At 32.8% G+C, this 26,820-nt stretch overlaps 2 protein-coding genes across 2 annotated transcripts in view; both read right to left on the reverse strand.

The window, feature by feature from the left end:
* Positions 1 to 689: 689 nt before the first annotated feature.
* Positions 690 to 16,494, reverse strand: LOC133192103 (U2 snRNP-associated SURP motif-containing protein-like). The gene is made up of 24 exons (XM_061327969.1): positions 16,414 to 16,494; positions 14,305 to 14,403; positions 14,020 to 14,137; positions 12,083 to 12,216; positions 11,241 to 11,314; positions 10,829 to 10,971; positions 10,578 to 10,651; positions 10,285 to 10,454; positions 9,729 to 9,948; positions 9,288 to 9,331; positions 6,906 to 7,010; positions 6,648 to 6,714; positions 6,283 to 6,470; positions 5,922 to 6,084; positions 5,179 to 5,258; positions 4,985 to 5,072; positions 4,640 to 4,744; positions 4,185 to 4,359; positions 3,734 to 3,847; positions 3,425 to 3,524; positions 2,307 to 2,421; positions 2,100 to 2,210; positions 1,820 to 1,941; positions 690 to 1,670 (listed from the first exon to the last, which is right to left on the reverse strand). The coding sequence occupies exons 1-24, from the start codon at positions 16,474 to 16,476 to the stop codon at positions 1,559 to 1,561; spliced, it is 2,784 nt and encodes a 927-aa protein (XP_061183953.1). The 5' UTR covers positions 16,477 to 16,494; the 3' UTR covers positions 690 to 1,558.
* A 5,570-nt stretch (positions 16,495 to 22,064) lies between these two features.
* The window catches only part of LOC133192110 (VPS10 domain-containing receptor SorCS1-like), a 31,514-nt gene continuing 26,758 nt past the window's right edge, over positions 22,065 to 26,820 (reverse strand). The window contains exons 22-26 of the mRNA XM_061327981.1: positions 24,693 to 24,806; positions 23,654 to 23,765; positions 23,343 to 23,520; positions 23,059 to 23,231; positions 22,065 to 22,330 (exon numbers count right to left, since the gene is read on the reverse strand). Coding sequence (XP_061183965.1) covers positions 22,257 to 22,330; positions 23,059 to 23,231; positions 23,343 to 23,520; positions 23,654 to 23,765; positions 24,693 to 24,806 — 651 coding nt within the window. The 3' untranslated portion in view covers positions 22,065 to 22,256. The remainder of the gene's footprint in view (positions 22,331 to 23,058; positions 23,232 to 23,342; positions 23,521 to 23,653; positions 23,766 to 24,692; positions 24,807 to 26,820) is intronic.

The following is a 26,820-nucleotide window of genomic DNA, read 5'->3' on the forward strand; positions in this document are numbered from 1 at the left end:
AGTTGATAGGCACTGCAAGAATGGTCATAGTATCTGTTCTTTTGAGACCTCAGCTCAGAAGAGCTACAGAGTCTCCATACACCATCTCATCATCACACGCCACAGGCTTTGTGTCCATTCCATTTCCACAAAATTTTTGTGGAAAAAGAATGGACACAAAACCTGTGGCTTGCGACAATGACGCCATCTAGAATTTTTTTCCTTCAAATTTCATTTGTGCTCAAGCCTCGGTAATCAGCAAGACAATAATCTGAATGTATCTCTTACCGACAAAACTTGTGGGGAAAAATTCACATTCATTACTACCAATTAAGTTAAGCAAGTTACAGCATTTCAGATGGTTCATTAATCCAGTCAATTTGCTCTCGAACAAAAGCAGCATGATTCACAAAGCTTGACTGTGTCAAGTACATACTAACATACTACTGTAAATCATTTTTCTTTCGTGAATACTTTATTTTCGTGTAATTACGCAAAATTTTTATTCTTGCATATATTTTTGTTATTAAAGATTATATGCAAGGATAACCAAAATTTGTTAAAGTTTTGTCTCGCTTATAAATACCAGATTCCTGATTTTCTCGTGAAAATAAGGTTTCACTAAAATAGAGTGATCTACTGTATTGCATGTTCACAATTTCATGCATTTTCTGAAAGAAACACAAGACTGTTTTTGGAAATAGTATATATACTTTGTATTTTTATATTTTTTATTTCACAGTATTAGAAATCTGTACATTGTTATGTCAACAAGTAATGTTTAGTCAAACAACTATTGACATTCATTTCATATTTACAAATAATACCTACAATGTACATATTACTTTGAAATTTTCAAAATGAACATGATACTTGGTAAGATAAATGAAAATTGTTGCCTTTGAATGCTTGAAATAAAAGCAACAGATTTTCAAACAAAAGCCATCATTTTCATGTAATTCAATTCCTTCCAGAATGCCATGCATTTCATTTGAATTAAATGCAATAGTTGATTATGATGATTTCAATTTTTTCATGTTATTTAGTAAATAGATAAAATATTGTAATGTAATATTGCTAAGTGTATTTTATGATATACACTTGTAATCAAATGCCCTATCACTTACGTCTTACAACATATTCAAGTATGTATAGCATTCGTCTTCAAATGTATTTTTTGTTCCAAAATCCTCTTGCTTTTTAAGATATATGTACATGTATTCTATTCTCATGATTAAATCACACACCGAGTAGCATGGACATCAAATAATACAATCTGCACTAGTTACGGTTATGACACACAAGGATGGAATTACTTTCTTTGCAAATTCTTAACAGTTGATTTAATTTAGATAACTTAAACTGTATTCTTTCTCTAAGAAATAATCTACCCCTGAAAAATTCTAGATGTTTTCTTTCTTTCATCGGATACATACTGTAACTGTTAACTAAAATTCACAGACGTTGAATTTGTAGGAGAAAATACAGCCATTACAACATAAACAATAATGCATATATATGAAGATGAGATGACGATCAATGGGTAAATCACAATGTCTGATGGTTGTCGCAATATTTATTAGTCTCTACTATGTTTGCTTTTCTTGCTTTTCCTTCGATGACGACTAGGGCTTCTTGATGACGAGCGCTTGTGAGGTGACCTTGACCTGGATCTTCGTGACCTTTTGGGACTGAAACAAGAAGCAAATCATGAATCCCTGTGTATGTTGTCAACTGTTTATTTATTGAATCAGAATTATTTTAGTTGGTACAATCTAAACAGTACTGTTGCACTCTAAGTCATAAATAGATATACCAAGCTTTTCCTTTTTTGCTTTACCTTCGAGATCTTTTGGATGAGCTGCGCTTTGGACTTGTCGAGAATGAAGACTTAGAACCGGGTGAATAAGATCTTGAACGATGTCGCTTTCTTTCTTTACTGCTTGGAGAATCAGTCACTTCCTGTAAGACAGAAAAATTGTTTCATGAAAGCCATATTGTAGAAAGTACATTAAATTATGGTTGAAATCAACTACAACATTCAAGAAAAGGAACAGTTTCAAGAGATACACAATAGACCATACCAATTGCCTTAAGTGCACTCAATGTTAAATGCTCACCTTTTGTAAGAGCTTCTTTCTGTAATGTTCCACCTGTTGTGAGATACTCATCTGAGATTTACGAGATCTTTTACCACTCTCAATTTCATCTTGGTATTTCATCACCTTCACCTGTTCACAAAAAAATTATCCCCAAATAAGAATAATGTTCCTTCCTGCATGTATTTTCAAGAAGGTAAAAATTAAATCCTAAAAAAAATATCCTACTTCAATTTCTCTCAATTTAGCCCGTCTTTCCTCTGTCATTTCATGCTTTGAGCCATCAAAACTTCTACTGAAGTCATCCTCTTCTTCTGAATAAGCTCCTTCATCTTCTAATGGACTGCAAGTAAAACATTTCTTCTATATTTACTGAACAAAATAGTGATCTAACAATGAATACCGTAAATCTGGAAATTTTTGCTGTAGATAAATTTTTAGCAAATTTGCGCGTGCATTGCATTCGCAAAAATATATTTCTTAAAAATAAATCAACAACAAAAAAACGAAAACAAATTTTTTTGCTATTTTTTAACAAGATGAACAGGTGTTCGTAAGCAGTGGTCATTTTAAGAAATCTGTTTATTCTACAAGCTAATTACCCTTGACAATCCATGCGTAAGACTGCCTTCACTACATTCAACATCGTCCGATGGTTTGACAGGCAGTATGTCTCTTTTTAATTATTATTATTATTAGAAAGAGAGGCCAGTTGTTTTATCTAAGAACAAATGTTTTAATCGGAAGATTAGTTAAAGCTGACATCGTTTTATATATTTTTTGTACATGCATGATTTATTAAATGTTATGAAAACTTTAAATAGTTTAGATGTTTTATCTCTTAAATTCTAATATTTTTATCTGATTATTGAATGTTGGCATTGTTTAGTATTGTATGTACATGTGTAATTTGTTGTAAGTACATGTATTATTTATAATCCTATTATTACATGTTGGCATCGTTTAATATTGTATGTACATGCGTAATTTATTGTGTGTACTACATGCATAATTTATAAACTGCTACAAAAATTTTAAGCGCTTTTTAATTTTAGCACCAATGTCAATTCGCAAAATTTTGAAACGTAAAAATTAATCAACAACTTTTTGGCCCCGATTCGCAAAAATAAATCGACGTAAAAATTTCCAGATTTACGGTATATCTGTCAAGACAAGAAATGATAATCTTAAAATAAAATGGAGGCTTCTACACACTGTATCTAACACTACGAATACTTAAAACTGCAATTCATTATCTACACTATACATGTCTACTATAAGTAACACATGCTTCATATGTCCTCTGGTTCATTATCTACACTATACGTCTACTATAAGTAACATACGCTCCATCAATGTCCTCAGATTCCTCCACTTTTGAGGACTGCGATTCCTCTGGATCCTCTTCTTGTTGGTCCAGCAAATCCCACTTAGATGTTGTCATAGCTACAAAAACAATAACAATTTACCTGGTAAAACTACTCATGCAAGTTTTCCCATAGTTCAAAAAGTCTGAACCAACCCCCTTCACAAATTCTTCATAGTATTAAATACTAAACTGGTGTACACTTCCAGGGATACTACAAAATGTAAAACTCCTTAAGAGTTAACTCTAAATAATTGATTAACACTAATAAGTATGCTTTCTTTCTTACCTTGTGCCTCTAATTCAGCCTCGTCCACTGTTTCCCATTTTGAGCTGGCAAACCTAGGCTGAGGTGGTGATTTTTCTTTTTCTGATTCCAGAACACTTCCATCAAGGTCTTCCACTAAAAACATTTAAGTGTTAAAATGACATCTTTAAACATATTTGTAATTCTGTTCTCAGGCATTAATGATGTTCACTATGTGTACCAACAAACTAGTGTACATTCAAATGGGTTGATCAGACCAAAAACTTACACATTTTTATACTTCAACCAAATATGAGCTATATATCCAGAGGAATCAACTCAAAATAAAGACTACAATCACTGACAAATAAACACAAAAATGACTTCATACTATCCTTACAAGAGTCTGTATTCCACATTATGAATATTTTAACACTGAAAGATTTACACTGACTGTGTTCTAGCCCCATTTAAACTGTTCCTTAGAACCTACTAGGAGCTCCATCTAGTTCCTCTGTGTAGCTATCCCCATCCACATCTTCCACCAATGGTTTGCCGTCGATTGTCTTAATTTCCACCTCTTTAGAATCCATTGGTAGGCCATCAAGGTCTTCAATTGGAGCGCCATCTATGTCCGCTTCCGTTTTTATGTTATCCTCATCCTCAATCTGACACAATAAACATTTAAAATACAAAAATCTCTCTGGAAAACTGATGTTGAAGTGGTACTCTGAATATCTGGTAGATAATACTTCATATCAGGATTAAATCTCACAATCATATTGAAAGTTTTTTTTAACATGCTATTAGCTAATAGCTATGCCCTTTCTCACAATAACTAACTACAGGATACATTATCAATACTCCTAACCCACCTTCCCAGATCAGTAGGAAACTTTCTCATTTACTTTAGTTTTTTCCGTCATTAAGCATGTCATATTAACCTACCTTGGAGGTCACTAGCCCTAAGAAGACATTCTGGAGGTTGATGAGGAAGTCATTTGGATATATCGCCCAATCCTCCCATGCCCGGAAACAAGACATCACCTTTTGCTATCATTATGAAAATACAAAATAAGAACTTACTTTTGCAGCTATTTTCTAGGAAGCATAACTTTTGTTTTGAGTGTTGAATTATTTTCAAATACACTTTTCTCCAATAAGGGTGTAAAAGAGAGTTGAAGAATGGTGTTTTATGGAGGATAAAATGGGAGACTGAAACAGTTGGCTTCAAATAGACATGTACATGTATGTATACACAACAGAAACTTTTCAAGCAAACTTATACTGCACCTTAAACTGTTCTGCTTTCAAACGTCCATCAATACCAGCATAGGTTTCATGGACATCTTTGAATATATCTAGTAATTTATGTTGAAAGCTATAAAATAAGAAAACTTTATCAATTTAGATCCTACAGGTCTCTACAAATCTGAAAAAGTGTCAACTTCAAATATGCTGTTTTATTGTTTTGAAATAACTCTCACCATCTCCTAAAGAAAGAGGCATTTGGTACTTTGGCACTGCTGTTGAAAAGGATATCTGACACTAAAAATAACCTAGCAATCTGAAAAAGTATGAAAATAAAATATTAACCTTTATAAACAGTACAATTTAGAGTACCATAAAATAAGTAATTCCTGGGGTTGTCCTAGTGCAATCAAAATTGGAAAAAAAATTACCCTCAAATAATTCAACCCCATGCCTCTGATATTATAGATCAATGGTATTGCAAATTTTGCATGAATCTGGATTCTACCATAAACAGATCAAACAAAAATTGAACTACAAAATAACACAACTTACTGTAAACAAACTTTTATTCGCATGCGAGAAATATCTCCTAGATTTGTGACCTACTTAAACTCGCGAATATTAATTGCCGTGAACCATTTATTTTGCTTTCCTTTCATAGAGAATATTTCCTCAGTCGCGAAAATTAATCATAGCGGATTGATTTCAAACTGACGATTCGCGAATAAAAGATGACGCGAATAATAGTTGGTTTACAGTATTCTGTACTTGTATACATGTTTCCTTCAAGGGTAATAAATAATATTCATGGACAAAAATAACTTGAACATCAGCACCTTTTCTTTATGTAACTACCTTCCACTTAATAATTCCACATTAATGAGAGTTACAACAAACTACATTGTATACCAAGTTGGACTGAACGCTATTTTTCTTCTTTGTACAATCTGTGATGCAATGTAAATTTCTAACCTACCTTTTTTGGTATTGGTGTTTGTAGAATGGACAGGGACTCTGTGATACATTCTACAATTTCCTCTGCAGACTCGGCATGGTCTAAACACCACACCATGGCATCTCCAACCTTTGTTCTTTCTGGGGTTAACTCACGCAACATGTCCTCCAATCGATCTCTTTGACTAAAAAAACAACAACCAACACTAATTAATTCAAGCTTTATCCTGTCATGCTTCAAGTAGAACACAGAAATAATGCTTGTTAAAAACTGTAGCTAGTCACAGACACATCTCAAAGTTATATTAATGGATGCAGTATTTTTGCAGAGCCCTCTGACACAACACTAATAAATATTTCATCGAATTCTGAGATATGCCTACCTATCTGTTAGTTGTCCTTTTTTAGGTCCAGGTGGTGCCTGATGTTCCACTACTTTGTCCACCACATCCTCTCTCACCAGTTCCTCAGGCATGCCTTGTGTGTAGGGGTTCATAGGAGGAGGTTTCCACAGAGATCCTCCTTTAAACATTCGGAGCTCCTCTGTCCTCCACTTGTAAGGGGAATCCCCCTAAAAATATTGAACAGATTTTTACATTTTGAGGTAAATAAACGATGGTCTAGGTTTTCATAATGTATCTGCAATCCATTAGAATTCATCTTGATAAATTTAAGGAATTCAGATACAAAAATGAACAGCATTAGCATGCAGAAAAATTCTATTTTTAGATGTTTGAGAAAACTGTACCTGGAGGATGCTGAATAACTTCCATCTATAGTAGGTGTGGGCGGGGCTCATGTTGTCAAACAAGAATCTAATGAAAACAAAAATACTTCCATCAATTTGGAAAGTTACAATTCTACTGTACTCTATCTTTAGAAAAAAGTTTATGTTTTGTTTCAGTCTTTGTCCAGCAGATTTAAAAATATCCACTTAAAACTAAAACATGTATTAAGTTTTTGTTGAACCATAATATTTTTAATTCAAGAAAAAAAACCTGTTTACCTGTACTGTGGGTTCTTCAGTTCTCGGTTCATTATCATAGCTTCAAACATGGGACCTTCACGCACCACAAACTCGATCATACGGTGAATCAGAATCAGCAGGGTTCTGTGGAGAGACCGAAAACAAATTCGCAACCTTTTCACCTGAGAGAACCCCCAATTATTTAATGAAATATGCTTTATTTACAAACTAATTCTATTCCAAAATTTTCTATCTGATAAAGTTAGAGCAATTTCATTTCTAAGGTTACCCATAAAGGTTTTTACTTTGTTAAGAAATCTAGGTTTATCTTAGATTCAAAAGCAAAAAGTATTGAGAAAATCAAAACAAAACATTTAGTAATTTCTTAGACACGTAATCTCTCTTTGAATATTTAGAAAAGTAATATATGAAGAAGAAAAAGAGTAAATGATTGTTTAAAACACAATGTAAATATTAAATCCCTTTCTTTGAAGGTTTTCTTTTTTCTGATAAATATGTATTGCAGAATTGAACCACATTGGGTTGTCCCAAATTCAATGGAATTCAATTAAGCAGACTACATTTTGTACATCTACATGTAATTACAAATTGGAAGAATCTCAAAAAACAAAAAATTACAGTAAAATTATGCCGAGCTCTAAAATCACCATATTTTTTTGAAGGGGGGGGGGGGTGCAAAAATTTACCACAATAGAACACAAAATATAAAAATGTGACATTTCATTCCACAGATATAGTAAACAGACTGTTATACTGTGTTAGATACATTGAAAATATTCTAAACTGATCTCATTTTTTCCTCACTTAAAATTGTAGATTTATACTAGAAAAATTACCATAATGTTCACAACTCATAATTGATGTATAAAATTTTCGATGGAAAAAAGTTGCCCCATGTAAAGGGCACATCCACAAATGAGTTGTGAATTTTCCTAAATCAAGGCATAAATTCTTTGACATTTTTTTTTTCATTTTTAATACCTTTTTTTACAAGAAGAAAATTAAAGTGGTAAATATTCTTCAAGTCATATAACAAGTTGAAAAGCAACTTGAGTAGGAGAAATACTGGGACTATATTATACATGTATAACTGACCAAATACACAGATGGGTTTGTAATCAATTTGGTCCTAATGCACAGCTTTTGGTATAAGGATCACAAAAAAAGTGTACTTCACACAATACATAGTATACTATAATATAAAATGTCTGCTACTGTGACTACATACATGTACAGGTAAATTAAAGAATATGATCATTTCATGCAAAAAAGCTGTAGCCTGACACAATCAAAAATACCCGAATGTCTCAAAAGAAACGAGGTTGAAAATACATTCAAATTTCTTCTTGATTATTTTTTGCCCTGTATTAAAATGCATTAGTAATTTAAAAATATAATTCTTTGACTCTTTCAATTCCAAGGCCCCCACATTTCCAAACTACAGGGGACTGAAGAAAACTAATAGGGAAAAATGCACACAAAAGCTGCTCTAAAAGTTTGTTTTGCATAAATTCCAAAATCATTTTCTCCAGAATTCAACGTATATTGTTGTCATAACTTGATATATTTTTTAAAGAACATCCTGTGTATTTTGTCAAAACTATAAGCATTTGACACACAGCCCTCTCAGTTTTAATAGATGCACATAAAAACACAGAATCCTACACAGGAGGTGACAACAGTAGTACCATAAAATATAACCAAAGTAAACTTCCAAACTGATAGGGTTTTGTTTGTTTTTGTTTTGAGATTTGATAGATACTTCGGACCATACTGTTTGATATTATATACATAATCAGAAAATTAAAAAAAATCTGATCTCATTAAAGAAAATATTACAATTATGCATCTACTTTGTGCTGTGCATCCTGCAATCATAAATATTTTCCCAAAATGTGTGATACTCTATATTTCTTTCAATCTTTCACTCATAGAAAATTGAAGAACATTAACTTGTCTGGCATTACTTTATAGTCCCATGGAAGGTTAAATTCCAATTTTTGTGTTGAAAATATCTATTCTCAAGATGGTAAATATATACACAAAGATCAAATTGAAAAAATACTCTCGATTACACACATATTGAACATAATCAGTGAAGAGGCACACGTATATGTCTGAGAATAAGTAAGCCTATTAATATCAGATGACTCTTTGGAGTTCAAAACTACTGTATATACATAAGCATGTCATTCACAATTTCTCTGTTTATACTTGTATAAATGACAGAATCTTCGAATAATCACGGACTTCTTCTGTTGACGTCAGGTTCTCCTGCTTCTCTTCCATCTTCCTGTCTCCATTCTTCTGAAGCTGGTGGTGGTTTTTAAGCCTAACCCTAACTATAGTTGCAAACCTTGCATTTCTTAGACCAAAAACATACAAACTAAGAATAGATACCTTTCTGTTGGGATAACCACCTTGACAACAGCGTTGGATAAACTCTGGAGAAATCGCAGTTGAAAAACCAAATTAAGTTGTGTTAAGTATTTTTGCTAGCTACATCATGTTAAATTAAAAAATAAATTCGGTTCATTTATAATGAATCCCTAGCCTACCTGACAAAATACATTTAAAGAATAATTTTCAGATAAAGAATGTATACCTACCCTGATGAAATTTAACTTAACACAAATTTATAATAGGCACTTCTATTCATATCATGCATAGAAAGCAATAAAACTAAATACTTCAGTAGTTTATAATGAACATTATCAATGTTTGGGGGCTCTGAACTACATTTAATACAAATAATAACAATACCTAGGGGATGCATAAAACAATAAATTTTTTTCTAAACATTTAACAATGAATTTGAGCGTTATTTCCCCGGACTATTACCTTGTCTCCTCCCTCCTCCTCTTCCCAGCCTGAGAGGGGAGGGGCTTTTCCGTAGCCCTTTCTGTTGCGATCCCTTCCTCGGGGTTGTGCGTTAAATGGAAGTCCTGAGGGAGGGGGAGGTTGTGTCATTTCTGCCAGAGCTGGGGGGATGTATACAGGATGAGGGGGGATAGGAACAGCCTTACCCCAGCCTAACTTCATCTCATACTGCATTATATCTCTTCCTGTAGAATAAAACAGAGATGAAAATTTTTTCACAAGTACTTAATTTTATAAGAGAGGAAAAAGCACACAAAATTTCAAAAAAAAAAATTTCTGAATTATTCTCTTACGTTACGTAACCTAAAAATTTTCAAAATGTAATTGTTATACCATCAGTCCACAATCAAATGGTGCACTGTATTACTGAATCATAATTTTATATCATTCTGTTTATCCCGTTTTGGCATATTCATAAGCTTTTTAAGCTTTGCATGCCATAAAATTAGATTGGCTTTTATATAATAAAGATTACTGAGATTGGAAAAGTATACAGCTTTTCTATAATAAAGACTACTGACCTTTGAGTGAATTTAATGCTCTCTCTCCATCTCTCCTGTTCATGTACGCCACAAATCCACAGTTACGTCCCCTGCTCCTCTCCTCATCTGTCCGGGGCCACATTATCTTGACGCTAGCCAGGGGACCAAATCGACCAAAGATTTCACATAACTGCTGCTCTGTCATCTACATACATGTACAACATATTACTACTGCTAAATCAAGCATGAATACTTATATTAAGAGGTATCCCTGAACCAATATTAAAATTATCCATATATTAATTAAATAAATTTTATAAATACATACCTTAGGATTAATATTTCCAACATATATATTTGTGGTTGTTTCATCTGCTGGATCATATGGTCCAAGCTTTAAATCTGAACAATAAAAAAGGGTAAATCTAATATACCTTACCATACTCAAATTGTAAGTTAGACTTGCACCAAGACAAGTGTGAATTTTTCCCACTGGAATCTAATTTAAGAACATTTCATATGTCTTTCAAATGGCCTTGTCACTGCACCATTAAATATAACATCTGATACTAGAGTTACCTGCAATGCTGATGTCTGTAGGGATGGGTTCAAACTTGGAGACACGGCTAGGTTCCTCTATGGGGGGAGCAATGATCCCTGGGTCTGGGGGCTGCTGGTTCCTTTTCTTCATCTTGTGCCGTTGCTCCCTCTCCTGTTGCATTCTGAAAATCCAAACAATACTTGTGTACTGATGAAGACAACTCAGCTTTTAAAATGTGGAGACTGATTTGTGTATACAGTTCTTTTTCTGTTACATATATCCAAAAGGCAAAGCCCACACATTTATTTAACACATTATTTTGTCTAAGAAGTAAGCAATACATGTATATATACATATTCAACATTTTGCTCTACAGGAAAAACTGGAAAAGCAGTTCCATTTATCTGTAACTGAGGCAATTCTTTAGAATTAAGCAATAAATGTATTTACTGCTTCAGCTCTTCCTTGAAGATCTCCAAATTGCTCTTTTTCTTTGTTTCCATCTTCTTCTTCCCTGGGACAGGCTAAAAAACAATATTATGATTCACTTATCTATTTCAATTCTCTGTGTATGATTCCAGTACTCAAAAGAAGTAGATTCAAACATCAAAAAACCAAAGTAGAAAATGCATGATGTACATGAAATGATAACTCCTGGATATAAGAGACTAGAAGAAGAACCCTGGATCTGCGGGTCTAGATGAGAACCCTTGATCTGAGGGAAGAGACATAGAACCCTGGATCTGCAGGTCTAGATGAGAACCCTGGATCTGCGGGTCTAGATGAGAACCCTGGATCTGCGGGTCTAGATGAAAACACTGGATCTGCGGGTATAGATGAGAACCCTGGATCTGCGGGTCTAGATGAGAACTCTGGATCTGAGGGAAGAGACATAGAACCCTGGATCTGAGGGAAGAGACATAGAACCCTGGATCTGGGGTACTAGAAGTAGAACCTTGGATACAAGGGACTAGATGTAGGACCCTGAATTTGAGGGACTAAATAAAGAACCCTAGATCTGAATGACTAGATATAAAATGGATCTGAAGGGCTAGATTTAAAACCCTGGATCTGAGGGACTAGATTTAGATCCCTGGATATAAGGGACTAGATGTAGAACCCTTGATGTAAGGAACTAGAAGTAGAACCCTGGATATAAGGGACTAGATGTAGATCCCTGGATATAAGGGAATAGAAGTAGAACCCTGGATATAAGGGACTAGACATAGAACCCTGAATCTGAAGGACTAGATAAAGAACCCTGGATCTGAGGAACTAGACGTAGAACCCACCGGCCTCTGAGAATCATCCATGAAGTCGTCCTGTTTCTTTGCCTCCTTCACAGACTGGAAAGTAGATGCCAGCTCGGCCAGTTTAGACGTTGGTTTGTACACCTTTGTCTTTCCTCCTCCTCCTCCCTTCTCCTCTACAATAAATTAATATTGTATGTGTCAAAGTGAATTGATTGAATTAATTCTATCAATATGGTGAAGAAAAGATAAACTGAAATTCAAATAAAATGTTTTTTTTTTTATTTCGTTTCCCTCTTTTAAAGCTCAGTAATGATATTTAAAATTAATAAATCTAAATTTTCATCTAAGCATAGACAGAAGCATGTGAATATTTCTCAAAATTTCCATTATCCAATCTGAAATTTCCAATTACATTTTTTAAATATCATAAGTTAAAAAAAACAAGAGGCCCATGGGCCACATCACTCACCTGAGCACATTGGCTAGGCAAAAGCACAAATCAGTTCAGTATTGAAAAAGATTACCGGGGGGGGGGGGGGGGGGGGGGGGCTTAATTTTAAATTACCTGATGATGCTTCCATGTCAATATAACAAATGGCTTTGCTGTACTAGAGAAGATTTAAAAAAAAAATCCCATATATTCCTTTGTAAATTGCAAACTGAATCTACACTACCTGAGGATAATTCCATATCAATATGACTAAACATAGCTTTTCTGTTCTTGAGAAGAAATATTTTTTCTATATATTCTTATGTAAAAGTTTTAATCCCACATTTGGGCCCCACCCTACCCCCCAGGGGTCATGATTTGATCAAACTTGAATCTACACTATCTGAGGATGCTTCCATATATATGACTCATCATGGCTTTGCTGTTCTTGAAAAGAAGATTTTTAAAGGTTTTTCCTATATATTTCTTTGTAAAACTTTGATCCTCCATTGTGGCCCAGCCCTACCCCCAGGGGTCATGATTTGAACAAACTTGAATCTACACTACCTGAGGATGCTTCCATATAAATATGACTCATCATGGCTTTGCTATTCTTGAGAAGAAGATTTTAAAGGTTTTTCCTATATATTTCTATGTAAAACTCTGATCTTCCATTGTGGCCCCGCCCTACCCCCAGGGGTCATGATTTGAACAAACTTGAATCTACACTACCTGAGGATGCTTCCATATAAATATGACTCATCATGGCTTTGCTGTTCTTGAAAAGAAGATTTTTAAAGGTTTTTCCTATATATTTCTATGTAAAACTTTGATCCTCCATTGTGGCCCAGCTCTACCCCCAGGGGTCATGATTTGAATAAACTTGAATCTACACTACCTGAGGATGCTTCCATATAAATATGACTCATCATGGCTTTGCTGTTCTTGAAAAGAAGATTTTTAAAGGTTTTTCCTATATATTTCTTTGTAAAACTTTGGTCCTCTATTGTGGCCCCGCCCTACCCCCAGGGGTCATGATTTGAACAAACTTGAATCTACACTACCTGAGGATGCTTCCATATAAATATGACTCATCATGGCTTTGCTGTTCTTTAGAAGAAGATTTTTAAAGGTTTTTCCTATATATTTCTATGTAAAACTTTGATCCTCCATTGTGGCCCCGTCCTACCCCCGGGGGACATGATTTGAACAAATTTGAATGTACACTACCTGAGGATGCTTCCACATGAGTTTCATCTTTCCTGGCCCTGTGGTTCTTGAGAAGAAGATTTTTAAAAGATGCTATTAATTTTTCACTGATTCTTTATTATCTCCCCTTGAAAGAGGGCGTGGCCCTTCATTTGAACAAACTTGAATCCCCTTTACCCAAGGATGCTTTGTGGCAAGTTTGGTTGAAATTGGCCCAGTGGTTCTGGAGAAGAAGTCGAAAATGTGAAAAGTTTACAGACAGACGGACTACAGACAAAATGTGATCAGAAAAGCTCATTTGAGCTTTCAGCTCAGGTGAGCTAAAAAGGCCACTCACTTGAATTTTTGTCTGGGTTGAAAGTTCCACCCTTGATCCAAGTTTTGTTCAATTTTCCAACATCATCAAATGATGCCACAAACTCCTTGTAAACTTCAGCAGTTGCCTTTTCATCTTGCTGTAAAAGATTGAAATAATACATTTTACACAGACACACCATTTTTCTCTCTTAAACTCACGATCTGAAGAACTTAAGATACTGTTGTATATTATATAAACATTTTATTCATCCTGTCATTATACTGAGTGGATAAAGACTGTCCTATTCTGATAAGATAATCTTACCTTTTTCCGTAGCTCCTCTTGTTCTCGCTTGGACAGTGACTTTTTACCTACATTCATTGTCCCTACTTCAAAAGCTTTCAGTTTACTCTCTGATATTGTCTACAGCATTGAAAAGGAAAATTTGTTTATTATTGTAGTCCATAGAATAATACTATGCCATCATTTTATAAACAGAAGACATCAGAAAAAAATTCAATCTTAATTAAATCTATATTTTTTGTCCTGTTCAACTGCCTTTCCATTCAGCTCATTAATTAAGAGAAAAGCCATCAATTACTACACTACAGATTACTTCAGTCTATGGTTTCACAATAAAACTCATTTTTTGATAAACATCACTAAACATTCCACATAGTATTGTTTTACTGGAAACTGACTACTCCTTCAATGCAGTTCCCAGCAAATATCAGACTACTTGATCTACAGTGTATCATAACTGTATACTGTACTATACCTCAGCAACTTTACTTCCTCAAAGCTGACAAAGCAGAGTTAGCTTGTCCTAATACACAGATCATATAAACTACAAAAGCCTTTTGAATCTTGTTTGTAGTATCTTCAGAAGGAGCAGTGTGGTTGTAAAGATTCACATTCCAACAAGCTTGAGTTGCTAGGTTAGCCTTTAGCTTAGTTATATTTGTTTTGTAATCATAGTCTACTCAAGTTTGTGTTTAGATGAAGATTATTTAGTCTTGAAGTTGCTTCTTCAAAGAAACACAAAAGGGTCTTAAAGTTGTAGCGTTAGATGTAATATACCAGATTTTTGTAACTTTGCTTATATAGCTTAATCTATTCTTCGAGTACAGTGTTAGACTTTTTATCACAATGGCAATCAATTCAGAGTTGATAAATTTTTAAAAGCAATTATATCCCCCTTCTTGGCAAATGATGGTCATTATTACATGCTTGTACTTGATTAAAAACACAGAATTTCTATTTCCAAGCACAATTAATTTTGCTATAACTTGATATGGAAAAAAAAAATGATCTTAACATTTTCCCTCATATTGCATCTGTTTGAACAAAATCCCAGTTAAAATTTGCACCGAGAAGTTATCTTAAGGAATATCAGAAATTATTATAATATTTTTCTATTATGGTCACTTTTTTGCGATGAATTTGGAGACTTAATGTAATTGCCATGAAATACCACTTAAAACAAGATCATATTTATCTTTAATGTTATTTTACAATTCATGTAACTTATTACTTAACATAAAGTTCTTTGGTCACAGGGCTCAATAACTCTTGCATCCAGGTCCTATAAAAGGACCCTGTCCAAATTGAACTGTTACTTTTTTTTTGCTAAATTTAGGCAATACTTCCCAAAACTGAAATGACAAGAAGATTGAGTTTTCATTGCAAAAAACCTTGAATTTTAAGATTTTAATGATCATATAGGTGTGAATAGTGTATATTTATAAGCCTTCAATCTTACTCTTTATTCAACAGTAAAACTTGTTATGACATTTTTATTTCAAATTTGTGCCACATTCTCAATTCAAAATTCCCAATAAAAAGGGTACAGGACCCTGCACCAAAAAGGATCAATTTATTAAGCCCTGGGTCAGGGTTCCTTTGGATATAATATTGGCCCCTTTATGTAGTCATGCTGATTTGATTTTTTTCCTCCAAAAAGATATAGCAATTGTCTTAAGACTTAAGTCTTTTAATGATTACATGAAATTAATAAAAAATATTATAATATTCGACCGTTATCTAAGCGATGTTTGAATAAGTGGAACCAGTATCAGTGCAACAACCCTGACACAGTTAGACAAAATACTGACATGCGCGAACAGACCAGAAACCGCCGAAATGCAATTTTGTCTTAGCCAAGAGCATGTTTAGCATTTGAGCTGCTGCCCTTGATTCAAAACTACCCCCCCACTCTATAACATAAATACATATTTAAATAAAAATTACAATGGTTTGAAACCAAATATTTGCTTTATATAACATGCGTAGAAAAATCCAATATTATCATCGGGTGCAACTAGGATAACGCCATGCATGTGACATCCTTTACACGAAATCTGATTAATGTCATTGAACATACATAATGAGTTATACTTTGCTTACTTGTAAAAATGAAAATTTTTAGCTCACCTTCGCTGATCCTGGTGATATTTTGTCGTTTATCAGCCCCCATGGTAAATTTTTGTCCGCCATTTTGTCTATTCGTCGTGTTTCTCAATGAATAACAGATCGAAAACGATTGGACAATAAAGTTCCGGAAAATGAAATGCGCTGTGACAACATCGAATTAACGTGTCCCGTATAAAAATAAAATAAAATAGAGTAAAGATGGTGGGTTTATGGCACAGGAGCTTGTTTCAATGAACATATATTTACGTTTCTCTCACAAACAGCGATTAATTATCAATGAATGGATTTGAAATACTTCTTTTAAAATTGCTAATATCCAAGATGATATCAGCCTGCGGGCCAGCAATTCCAGGAAAGGGGGGGGGGGGGAGTTCAAACAATACACCATTTTCTTTTTTTTAATTTCACATTTCTTTCCGTAACAGGCAGCAGAGGATTTAGTACAGGAATTTTATTATTATTATTATTATTATTATTATTTTTTTTTTTTTAAAATATGTCAGTCAACCTTGACCTTAAAGCTTTTGGCCGATATATATTTTTTTATGTATAAAAAATTCATAGTCTTAAGTTTCATTACAAAATGCTTACAGAAAAAAGTGATGATTTTGACTTTACAATCGTCAACTTCCCTTACTTATGCAGCAATATACCTTCATCGCCTGCATACGGGTTTATATCTCTCAGTTGATTCGATACGCAAGAGCATGTTCTATGTATGAGCAATTTCTAAAACGAGGTAAGTTATTGACAAACAAGTTGATGAAACAAGAATATCAGCAGTCTCGTTTTTAAAAGGTCATCATTTCGTAAGTTCTATAATGGTCGATACAATGACCTTGTCAGCAAATACAATTTATCATTAAGTCAAAAGCTGACTGACGTTTTTCATACTAATTGTTAGGCCATTATTTACACACTTAATTGTCGACGGATTTTTCCGTTATTTCCCGATCATGACAAGGAGCACACGGCGGGTGTGACCGGTCGGCAGGGGATGCTCACTCCTCTATGGCACCTGATCCCACCTCTGATGTTTTAGAGGTCCGTGTTTGCTCTGCTCCAAAATTTGAATTGTTTAATGGACTTTTGAGTTTGAATACTGTTCGTTATCTCCATGCATTTCATTACAGAAAAATAAAGATATATCATCTGAAAAACTATGTATGCAATATATAATTTCTGACTTGCTCTTTGATCTTTTGACCTCAAAATCATAAGGAATCTATTTTAATTCATATTGACTAAAAGTATAAAATTTCATTGCAAACCTCAGATAGAACAAAAGTTATCACCAGGAAAACATTTTATGCAAGATATGAATTTTTCACCTTGACCTTTGGTCCAAAAACCAGAAAGGGGCTTCTTTAAGTTAGTGGGAGTTGATATAAAAAAAAATCAAAGAAAAAGGTAAAGGAAAACTAAAGTTAAAATCTGGAAACCATTTAGTGCATTATTTGAATTTCTGACCTTTACCTTTGACATTTGACCTAAAAATCAATAGGGATCTTCTTTGAGTCATTAGGAGTCATGATATGTAATTTCATCAAAAAAGCTCAAAGAGAACTAAAGTTATAATCTGGAAAACATTTTTGCAACATATAAATTTCTGATCTTGGCCTTTGACCTAAAAAATCAATAGGTGACCTTTAAAAGACCATACGGAATTGTGATATAAAATATCTTTGCAAAACCTCAAAGACTTTTTAAGATATAGTCCAGAAAAAAAGAGAAAAATACAGACATAATGTATGAATTTCTGACCTTGAACTTTGACCCATTTCACCTCAAAATCAAAAGTGGTCTTTTTAAGGTCATAGGGAGTTGCAATCTTAACATTCATTGAAAGAAGCTCAAAGAATACCAAAGTAATAATATGAAAACTTTTATTTGCAATGTATGAATTGCTACCTAAGGGACTTAGTCTCTTTTCTGGAATGCTACCTAAGGGACTTAGTCTCTTTTTAACCATGTTTGCGCCTCTGCCACCGGTCCGCCGGTGGTGGAGGCTTTTTTTTTTTCTTTTTCTTCTTTGAACTTCTTTCCTTTGACCTCAAAATCAACAAGAGTCTTTTTTAGGCTATATAGAGTTGTGATAAAAAATTTCATTGCAAAAGCTCAAAGACTTGAGATAATGTCCCGACATGAAAGTGTTGCACACAGAATGACAGACTGACATGCAAAACATTACTAGATACTAGCAGTTTATGTATGTATTTGTTATATATCATTATACATATACTATGTCTGTCAAATAAAAGGGAGATTGCTCCAAACAAAGGTTTATAATTTATAGTGTACTCTCATCTTACTAGAACAGAGTATATAATGGCTACCTTTGTCACACAAACCACCAAGTGAAAGAGAATGACTTAAATCAATACACCACACACTACTTGAATTTGCCTACAGGTCTTTCATGACCGAGATTCTAGGTCGTATCTCTAGCATCAAGGTCATGACACACCCTTGGGTCATAAACAATCTTTATACCAAATATGAGCTACCAACAATTCCCCATTACAAATTAAGTTATAGCTCAGACAAGATTGCACAGAAAGACCAACAAGGTGATTACTTATATACACCCCAAGAAACATTTTGTTTTTGGGGAGGGGGGGGGGGGAGGGGGTCGTAAAATAAGTAATAAAAGTGGATAGGCAAGGTCATTCTTTATTATCCACTATATCCTATATTATATTGTTCCCCTTGTAAGTATCTCCCACAGTATTACAAAGTGCAATGCATTTTTTCTTAACAGTAAATTCAAAAATAGGCCAATAATTTCCTCTCTGTACCAAAACTAAGAAAGCTCGATGCTAAACATATTGTTTCCAAACCATCTAACACAAATTCATTTGTTATTCAAACAAAATATGTGTATCAGTCCAAAGCATGTCTTACTGCTAAAGATAAAAAAAGTCATTGTGATATTAATGTCCATAGTTTATTAATATGAATAAAGGCATTAAAAGCACATCACACAAAAATATGAGGGACAAAATTGTTCTGAAGGTGAATTAATGCAAACTTGAAATTAATACCACTTGAACATATAATGCCCCCTTCTTTTGATACATAAAACAAAATGTAAATAAATTGTAGTCTCTTCATTAATAAAAACAATTTCTTTGTTCTCCAAGATCAAAATACAGGTAAATAAATACAGGTGTTTGATGGGTAGATTACTTATGGCTTCAATGACTGATGTTTCATTATAGCTATAAGCTGTATAATACTAGAGTATATATGTATGAAAGACTTTAGTCAGAATGATAGTGATGCTCTGGCACTCAGCACAAAAAATAGAAAGGCTGATTTTACATCTACTCTACATATTATAACACATTTACAGACAGAGGAATCTAAAGCAGTTTACTAGTTTTTGGGTCTGCAGTGATCGCTGGTATCAATTAAATAAGGTCCTCTCTGCAAATTGTGCATGTATCCTTTCTTAGCCTGAAATCTAATGAATACTTGCACATAAATTTCAAACTGTAATAATTATTTTAAATTTAGAAAGAAAAAAAACCTATATGTCCATAAAAAGGAGAGAGAATATGCTCATTAGATTAATAAACAATAATTAATGAATTTATGTAAAATAGCTCTTTATTTGCTAACAGAATTTAAGTTTATATTTACTAAATGTAGGTTACTTGCAATTGCTAAAAACTTGAAGCATCTTGAATAGATTTCTAAACTGTTCAAAAACTTTCCTATTCCGTTAAAAAACATTCAAATTAATTTAATTATTTTATTAAGCAAGTTTTAATGAAAGCTGACAGACACAAATGCCCCTTATATTAATTGATTTGAAAAATCATTCAGCAGAAAACAAAGCATGTACATTCATATACACAGGCACATTTATTTTGATGCAGTTACTCCTTCCAAACACTGATTCTCAACATTTGTCTTTTAAAGTATCATACATACAAGTAATTCATGTACTTCATCAATAGAAACTATTTACATTAGATTTGTTCAAAACTAATTCATATAACTTCAACCAGCAATACAATTATGGAATAAAAGCAGACCAAAAACATATTTGATAGAATAAGCAAAACAAGTGAAACTGGATTAAAATCAAGTACATCTTCTGACAAAAACTTCAGATACAGAAAGATACTGAACAATAAAACAATACAAGTGATACAAAACCACAAATTTAAAACAAAGTCATCATTTAAAAAAAACTTGAAATAACCAGATGAAAAAAAAAAAAACTGTAAGTGTATAAAACGAAGAATATCTCATTATAGCATTTGATGCAAATCTTAACAGGCCTTCAATTTTGGCACTTCTTTTTTTAATTTCCCAGGTAATAAACCAGATAATTTGTTCCACTCTATCTTGTATAATAATAGCAGACACTGTATTTGTTTACATCACAAAATAAGCAAGTCAAGACAAGCAAGTTTGTTGAGGGTATATGTTGATGGAGAGTTCCATTTTTAAACAGACATTTTTAATTATATAGTGTTAAAAATATAATAATAATAAAAAATAACAATAACTTTCAAATCCAAATTAATGATTTAATGCTTGGTCTACCACAAGGGATAGTCAAACCTTAGTACTAAAAATAATCTAAATCATCGATAAAAAATTTAGCTGCATAGATTATATAGTCATTTATGAAGTTTTAATTAGTACATGGATTTTAATCATATTAATGCCCATCAAATTAATAGAAATTTGTTTGTTTCTTTGTTGAGATGGCAACCTCCAAAAATTTTGATTAAAAAAGTAACAATTCATACAACAATAGTTCATAGTTTTGACAATAATGATTTTATTGGTGAAAGAAAAAAGTAAGCAAGAAATTTACTTCAAGCTAAACAATAGCATCCAACGAAATGTTATGTGTATTGATCCAAATATTGTTCAATTAATCATATCTGGATTAAATCTATAACTAATTGGCAATTAGCATCTTGATATGTTTTTGCAAAAATTAAAATTGCTTACAGAATAATGCATTAAATAATATATGCATTTTAATACAATTTTACATAAATACAAAAAAAAGTAAATTTTGTGCATGTTAAAAATATTGCGAACACATACATGTATATCCTGATGAAAAATGCATAACCGTGGAGAAAAGCACATATACTGTTACCCTGGAAACAAGACACACCTTAAAAGTGTACAAAATAAAACAATAAAAGCTTCCATAGCACTAGATAAAGCTCAACAAAACAGAAAAACAAAACAAAAAATGTGGTATTTACATGTAATAATAGAAAACAGAGACTTAAGCTAAAGGGCTCGGTATCACAGTCAGAATACCTCTATATACAACAGTAAATAAGTTCTGCTTATAGAACTTTGGATAGGGTTACTGAGCTATCAGTGACTCTATAGCTCAACTATGTAGAAATAACACCCTCAATAAAACACGTAATATCTGTTCTAGACTTGTTAAATTATAGTTAAATACTGCAGAATCACAAAATATTCCAATTCCTTGTATCTATTGTTAAAGCGATTAGCTCAAAATATCAAAAGTCTGACTACTATCTCAAAGAATCAAATCACTATATACCATACTTATTATAAGGTAATAAAAAAAGAGACTGCAAAGACTGTTTCTTAAACAATCTACATTTCATATAAAAATAAATGCAATTCTCAAGGAATAATTAAAAGTACAATTTAACATTAGGAAAAAGAATAGATTTTGATCAGTCAACACAATGAACACTTTTTGTATTGTATATCTAACAGTTGCTTATAATTATCATTATGACACAATTGATTCATGAATGTGGATATCATGCGAACAAATTTGAATTGAGAATGATAAAAATATATACATAAACTATGAGGTGCTAGCATATAGAGGCATTATCTGGACTGTTGTTAGGGCGACCCCCTGTCATCATTACCAATGTAGGATGTCGACCTGAAACAAAAATAAAACCAAAACATCAAATAATGACCTGATTTTGGATACTTTTTCGTCTATGTTTTCCCGTATTTACTTATTTATTAAAATGATAGGTATAGCAGTTTAAAATGATGTATAAATGAAATATGTAGAATGATTATTGACAAAGTTATTGAAAGTCAAAGTAGTATCAGGTATTTTGGATCACCCTGTACATACTTTTTGTTCAAAATTCATGAAGATAACAACTAAACAATGTTTATATAAGAAAAATGAATAATTTTAACTGCAATAATTCTAAATTTTTAAACTCCCAATTCAAACCAAAATTTCACAAGTATAAAGAAAGTACAGTAAATCTTGTCTAATCCAGACACCAGGTTCGAAAGAAATTGGCCAGATTAGGCAGCATTCCGGATTAGACAACATTTAAAACAATTAAATTTACTGCAAAGGACTTAAATTTTACACTGTATTAGACAAGATTTCAAATTATACACCATCCGGATTAGACAAGTTTTACTGTATAATTATTCAACAACTGTTCTTGAAGGTATTTTCTAAATTGTTCTTGACCAAAACACTTTTTTTTTACCCCTAATGTGGCCCCACCAAGCCTCTGCCTCCATCATGTGAGCCAAAAAGACTTAGATATTCCTTGTATCATGTCCTTGTAACATGTATCATACTGAAAATAGTTTGTTTTTCCCACACCTGGATACTTATCTAACATTACACTATACCTGTATTTATAACAATATTTGTGCTGCCATCTGTATTATCTTCACCATCTATATAATCATCAATTCCTTCAATAAAATCATCTTCATCCATAAAATCGTCCTCCTCGTCAGTGTGTGTTAATTGTGACCTGTTCATTATCAAGGAGTAACGATGATCTTTTTTCACCTTATTCCTGTTAAAGAAAAAGAGACCATCTATACAATAAATTTGGGGGGGGGGATACAAAAGAAAATTGAATTTTTTTCTGTGATGTTATGTGGCAGTGAAGACAATGAGATCTTACCTCCTTCTATATAATATAATACTGATTCCTATGATGATGAATACTGTAATGGTAACAGACACACCCACAATCACGGGAATGTTAGAACTCAGTGAGCTGGCTGTCTCCCTGTGTTGTGATGAAGAAGTGGGTGTGACCACATTGAAAGGCCTTGGACTGGGTGTTGATAATGGAATGTCTATTCATATATAATATAAACAATACTTCAGTAAACAAAACACAACCAGTACAAAGAAGAAGACTTTTCAATTTTTTCTCAGTTTTGTCAGAATTTCTGGTGTAAACATTTAAAAAAAAAACCCACAACTAACCGTGAGCATGCACCACTTTGACACTGACACCTGCAATGATATTTTCTGCATCTGTCAACAAAGAAAAGATCACCTCTTGGCTCTGGACTTTATCCCTAAGTGCTGAAATCACCTGAAAGTAGACCAAAATTTTGTTTTATGTTTTCTATCAAGAACAGTAAACTCATATACAAATATTTGAAAATAATACTGTAAACGTGGTTATTTTGACGTGTTGAAAAATTGACGATTTTTTGTTGACGAAAATTGACGAGTGTTAATTTTGACGAAATATTGAAGCAAGAGTTATGTATCTTTGATTTACCAAGATTAAAACAAAAATGAATACAAAGAACTCCTCAAAAAACGAGTTTCAAAACTGGTACTCAGAGTAAGTTCGCCAGAAACTAGAGGACCAAAAACTTGATGGAAATATTGGTTTAGTTGACTTGGGAACGTTTATGATTAAGCTGCTCTATGCAAAATTGGTCCTGAAAGTTCACGATGTTATACGTAAGGACCGCGACTTCCTCGGGAACTCATTTACAAGCGACCTCATCAATAAAATTTAATTTTGCTAGTAAAAACCATCTACAGTGTACAAGATTTGATTGAATTAATTGCTCTTTTGTATTTTGTTTTCATTATACGAGATCGATTGCCTGAGGTGACAAAGTAGGTCAAACATACAGGGCGTGATAATTACGCAAAGTTAGAATGTTGTGACCGTGGGTAATAATAGTATATGACATACTCAATGGTTTTTAAAACTGTAATTATATGTTTTCATAACTATTTACAAAAAAAATAAAACAGTAACTGTGATCTATTTTTAATAGGGGAAGCCGAGAAAATTAAGCGGTAAAGTTGTACAACGGTCAATGTCTGTTGTGTCGCTATACATATGATGTGAGGTTTGACGAGTGGAAATTTTGACGAGAAAAGAAAAATCGTCAATATAGTCAAAATTAGCACGTCGTCAAAATTTCCACGTTTACAGTACTTCTCCTAACTATTGAAGCTTATTATGGACTTGACTGTTTCGTATGTATATTTAAACCTGTTGTATGGACAGCCCTCTTGTGTCTGGAGGTAGAATTGTAACATCAACCATATTACGCTTTGGATCAGAGGGAATTGTAATGATTAGTCGTGATGAAGGAATGTGCAGAATCTGAAATACAATGTACAAATAAATGTACCATTCACCCTCACATACATGTATTTGGTGTATATAATATGTATGTGAATAAAATATGTGTAAATATATCTTTATCATTTTGCTTATTAATACAGTACATGTTATAATGACCATTAGGGACAAGATCAAAAGATCGATGTCTGATAAAAACTAAAATAGATAGGGGGAGGGTGTTAAGAGTCCAAAAAAATCTGCTGACCAACATTGATAATTACATATAGAGTGCATATGAAACTTTATATTATTGTAATTCAAAACATTTCTTTTTATAAATAAACAAAAGAAACATAGGCTACATAACTGTATAGTGTAAACAATACTAATACATGTACTCAAATATAAAATTTGAACCAACATTCATTTATTTCATTTTTATTTTTAAAGGGGGGGATCTCAATGAAAATTATGTGAATTTAGTTTTTTGTCAGACATTGAACTTTTGATCTCACCACTTTAACTTACAATTTAATATCAATGACAAAACATCAGTATTCAATGGTAGAGTGATATAAATAATGAGTGGTAGTATGATGTCAATAATCAGAGATAGTGTGGTATCAAAAATCAGTGGTAGTATGAAATCATCACCTGTAATGTGATATCTATAATGAGTGGTAATGTGATATCAATAATCAGTGGTATTGTGATATCAATAATCAATGGTAGTGTGATATCAATAATCAGTGGTAATGTGATATCAATAATCAGTGGTAGTGTGATATCAATAATCAGTGGTAATGTGATATCAATAATCAGTGGTAGTGTGATATCAATAATCAGTGGTAATGTGATATCAATGAACACTGGTAGTGTGATATCAATATTCATCTGTTATGTAGTGTCTATAATCATTGGAACTATGATATCAATAATCAATGGTAGTAAAATATCGATTAACACTAGTAGTGTGATATCTATAAATCAATGGAAATGTGATATCAATCATAAGTGATTGTGTGATATTAATAATCAATGGTACTGTGATATCTATATCCAGTGAAAGTGTGATATCTCTAATAAGTGGAAATGTTAAAACAATAATTAGTGGTTGTACGATATCAGTAATCATTGGTAGTGTGATACTTTCAATGGTAGTGTGTTATCTATAATCAGAGGAATTATGACATAAACAATCAAAGATAGTGTGATATCAATTATCAGTAGTACTGTGATATCAATAATCAGTTGCATTGTATTATCATTTAACATTAGTAGTGTGATACCTATAATCAGTGGAAACTTAATATTAATAATCAGTTATTGTGTGTTATCAGTCATCAATGGGTATGTGATATCTATAACCAGTAGTAGTGTGATATCTCTGATAATTGGAAATGTGATATCAACATTCAGTTGTTTTATGATATTAATAATCAGTGGTAGTGTAACATCTATAATCAGTTGAAGTGTGATATCAATTATCAGTGGTAGTGGCTGATCAATAATCAATGAAAGTGTGACATAAATAATAAGTGGTAGTATGATATCAATATATATTCAGTGTTAGTGTAATATCTATAATCTATGGAAGAGTGATATCAATAATCAGTGGCAGTGTGCTTATCTGTTAAAGTGTAGTATTTATATTCAGGGTAATGCAATATCAATAATTTGTGATAGTTTGACATCAATAATCAGTGCTAGTGTTTTATCTATTATCAGTAATACTGTGATATCAATTATAAGTGGTAGTGTAATATCAATACAGGAAAACATGCTTGTAACGAAGTGCCAGGAATGGACAATTTTGCTTCGTTATAAACGTAATTTGTTAAATCCGTTAAGTTCACAATATATTTTAAAGCCTCAGGAATGAAAATCACTTCGTTGAAAGCGTCAATTCATTACAAGTGTGTTCGCGAAGTGTGTTTTACTGTAATCAGTGGTAGTTTATGATCAATAATCAGTGGTATAGTGAAATCAACAATCAGTGGTATAGTGAAATCAATAATCAGTGGTATAGTGAAATCAATAATCAGTGGTTGTG

The sequence above is a fragment of the Saccostrea echinata genome, unplaced genomic scaffold, assembly GCF_033153115.1.
Source record: "Saccostrea echinata isolate AGI-Se365-2 ecotype Australia unplaced genomic scaffold, CSIRO_AGI_Sech_v1 ptg000001l, whole genome shotgun sequence".
NCBI classification, from domain to species: Eukaryota; Metazoa; Mollusca; class Bivalvia; order Ostreida; family Ostreidae; genus Saccostrea; species Saccostrea echinata.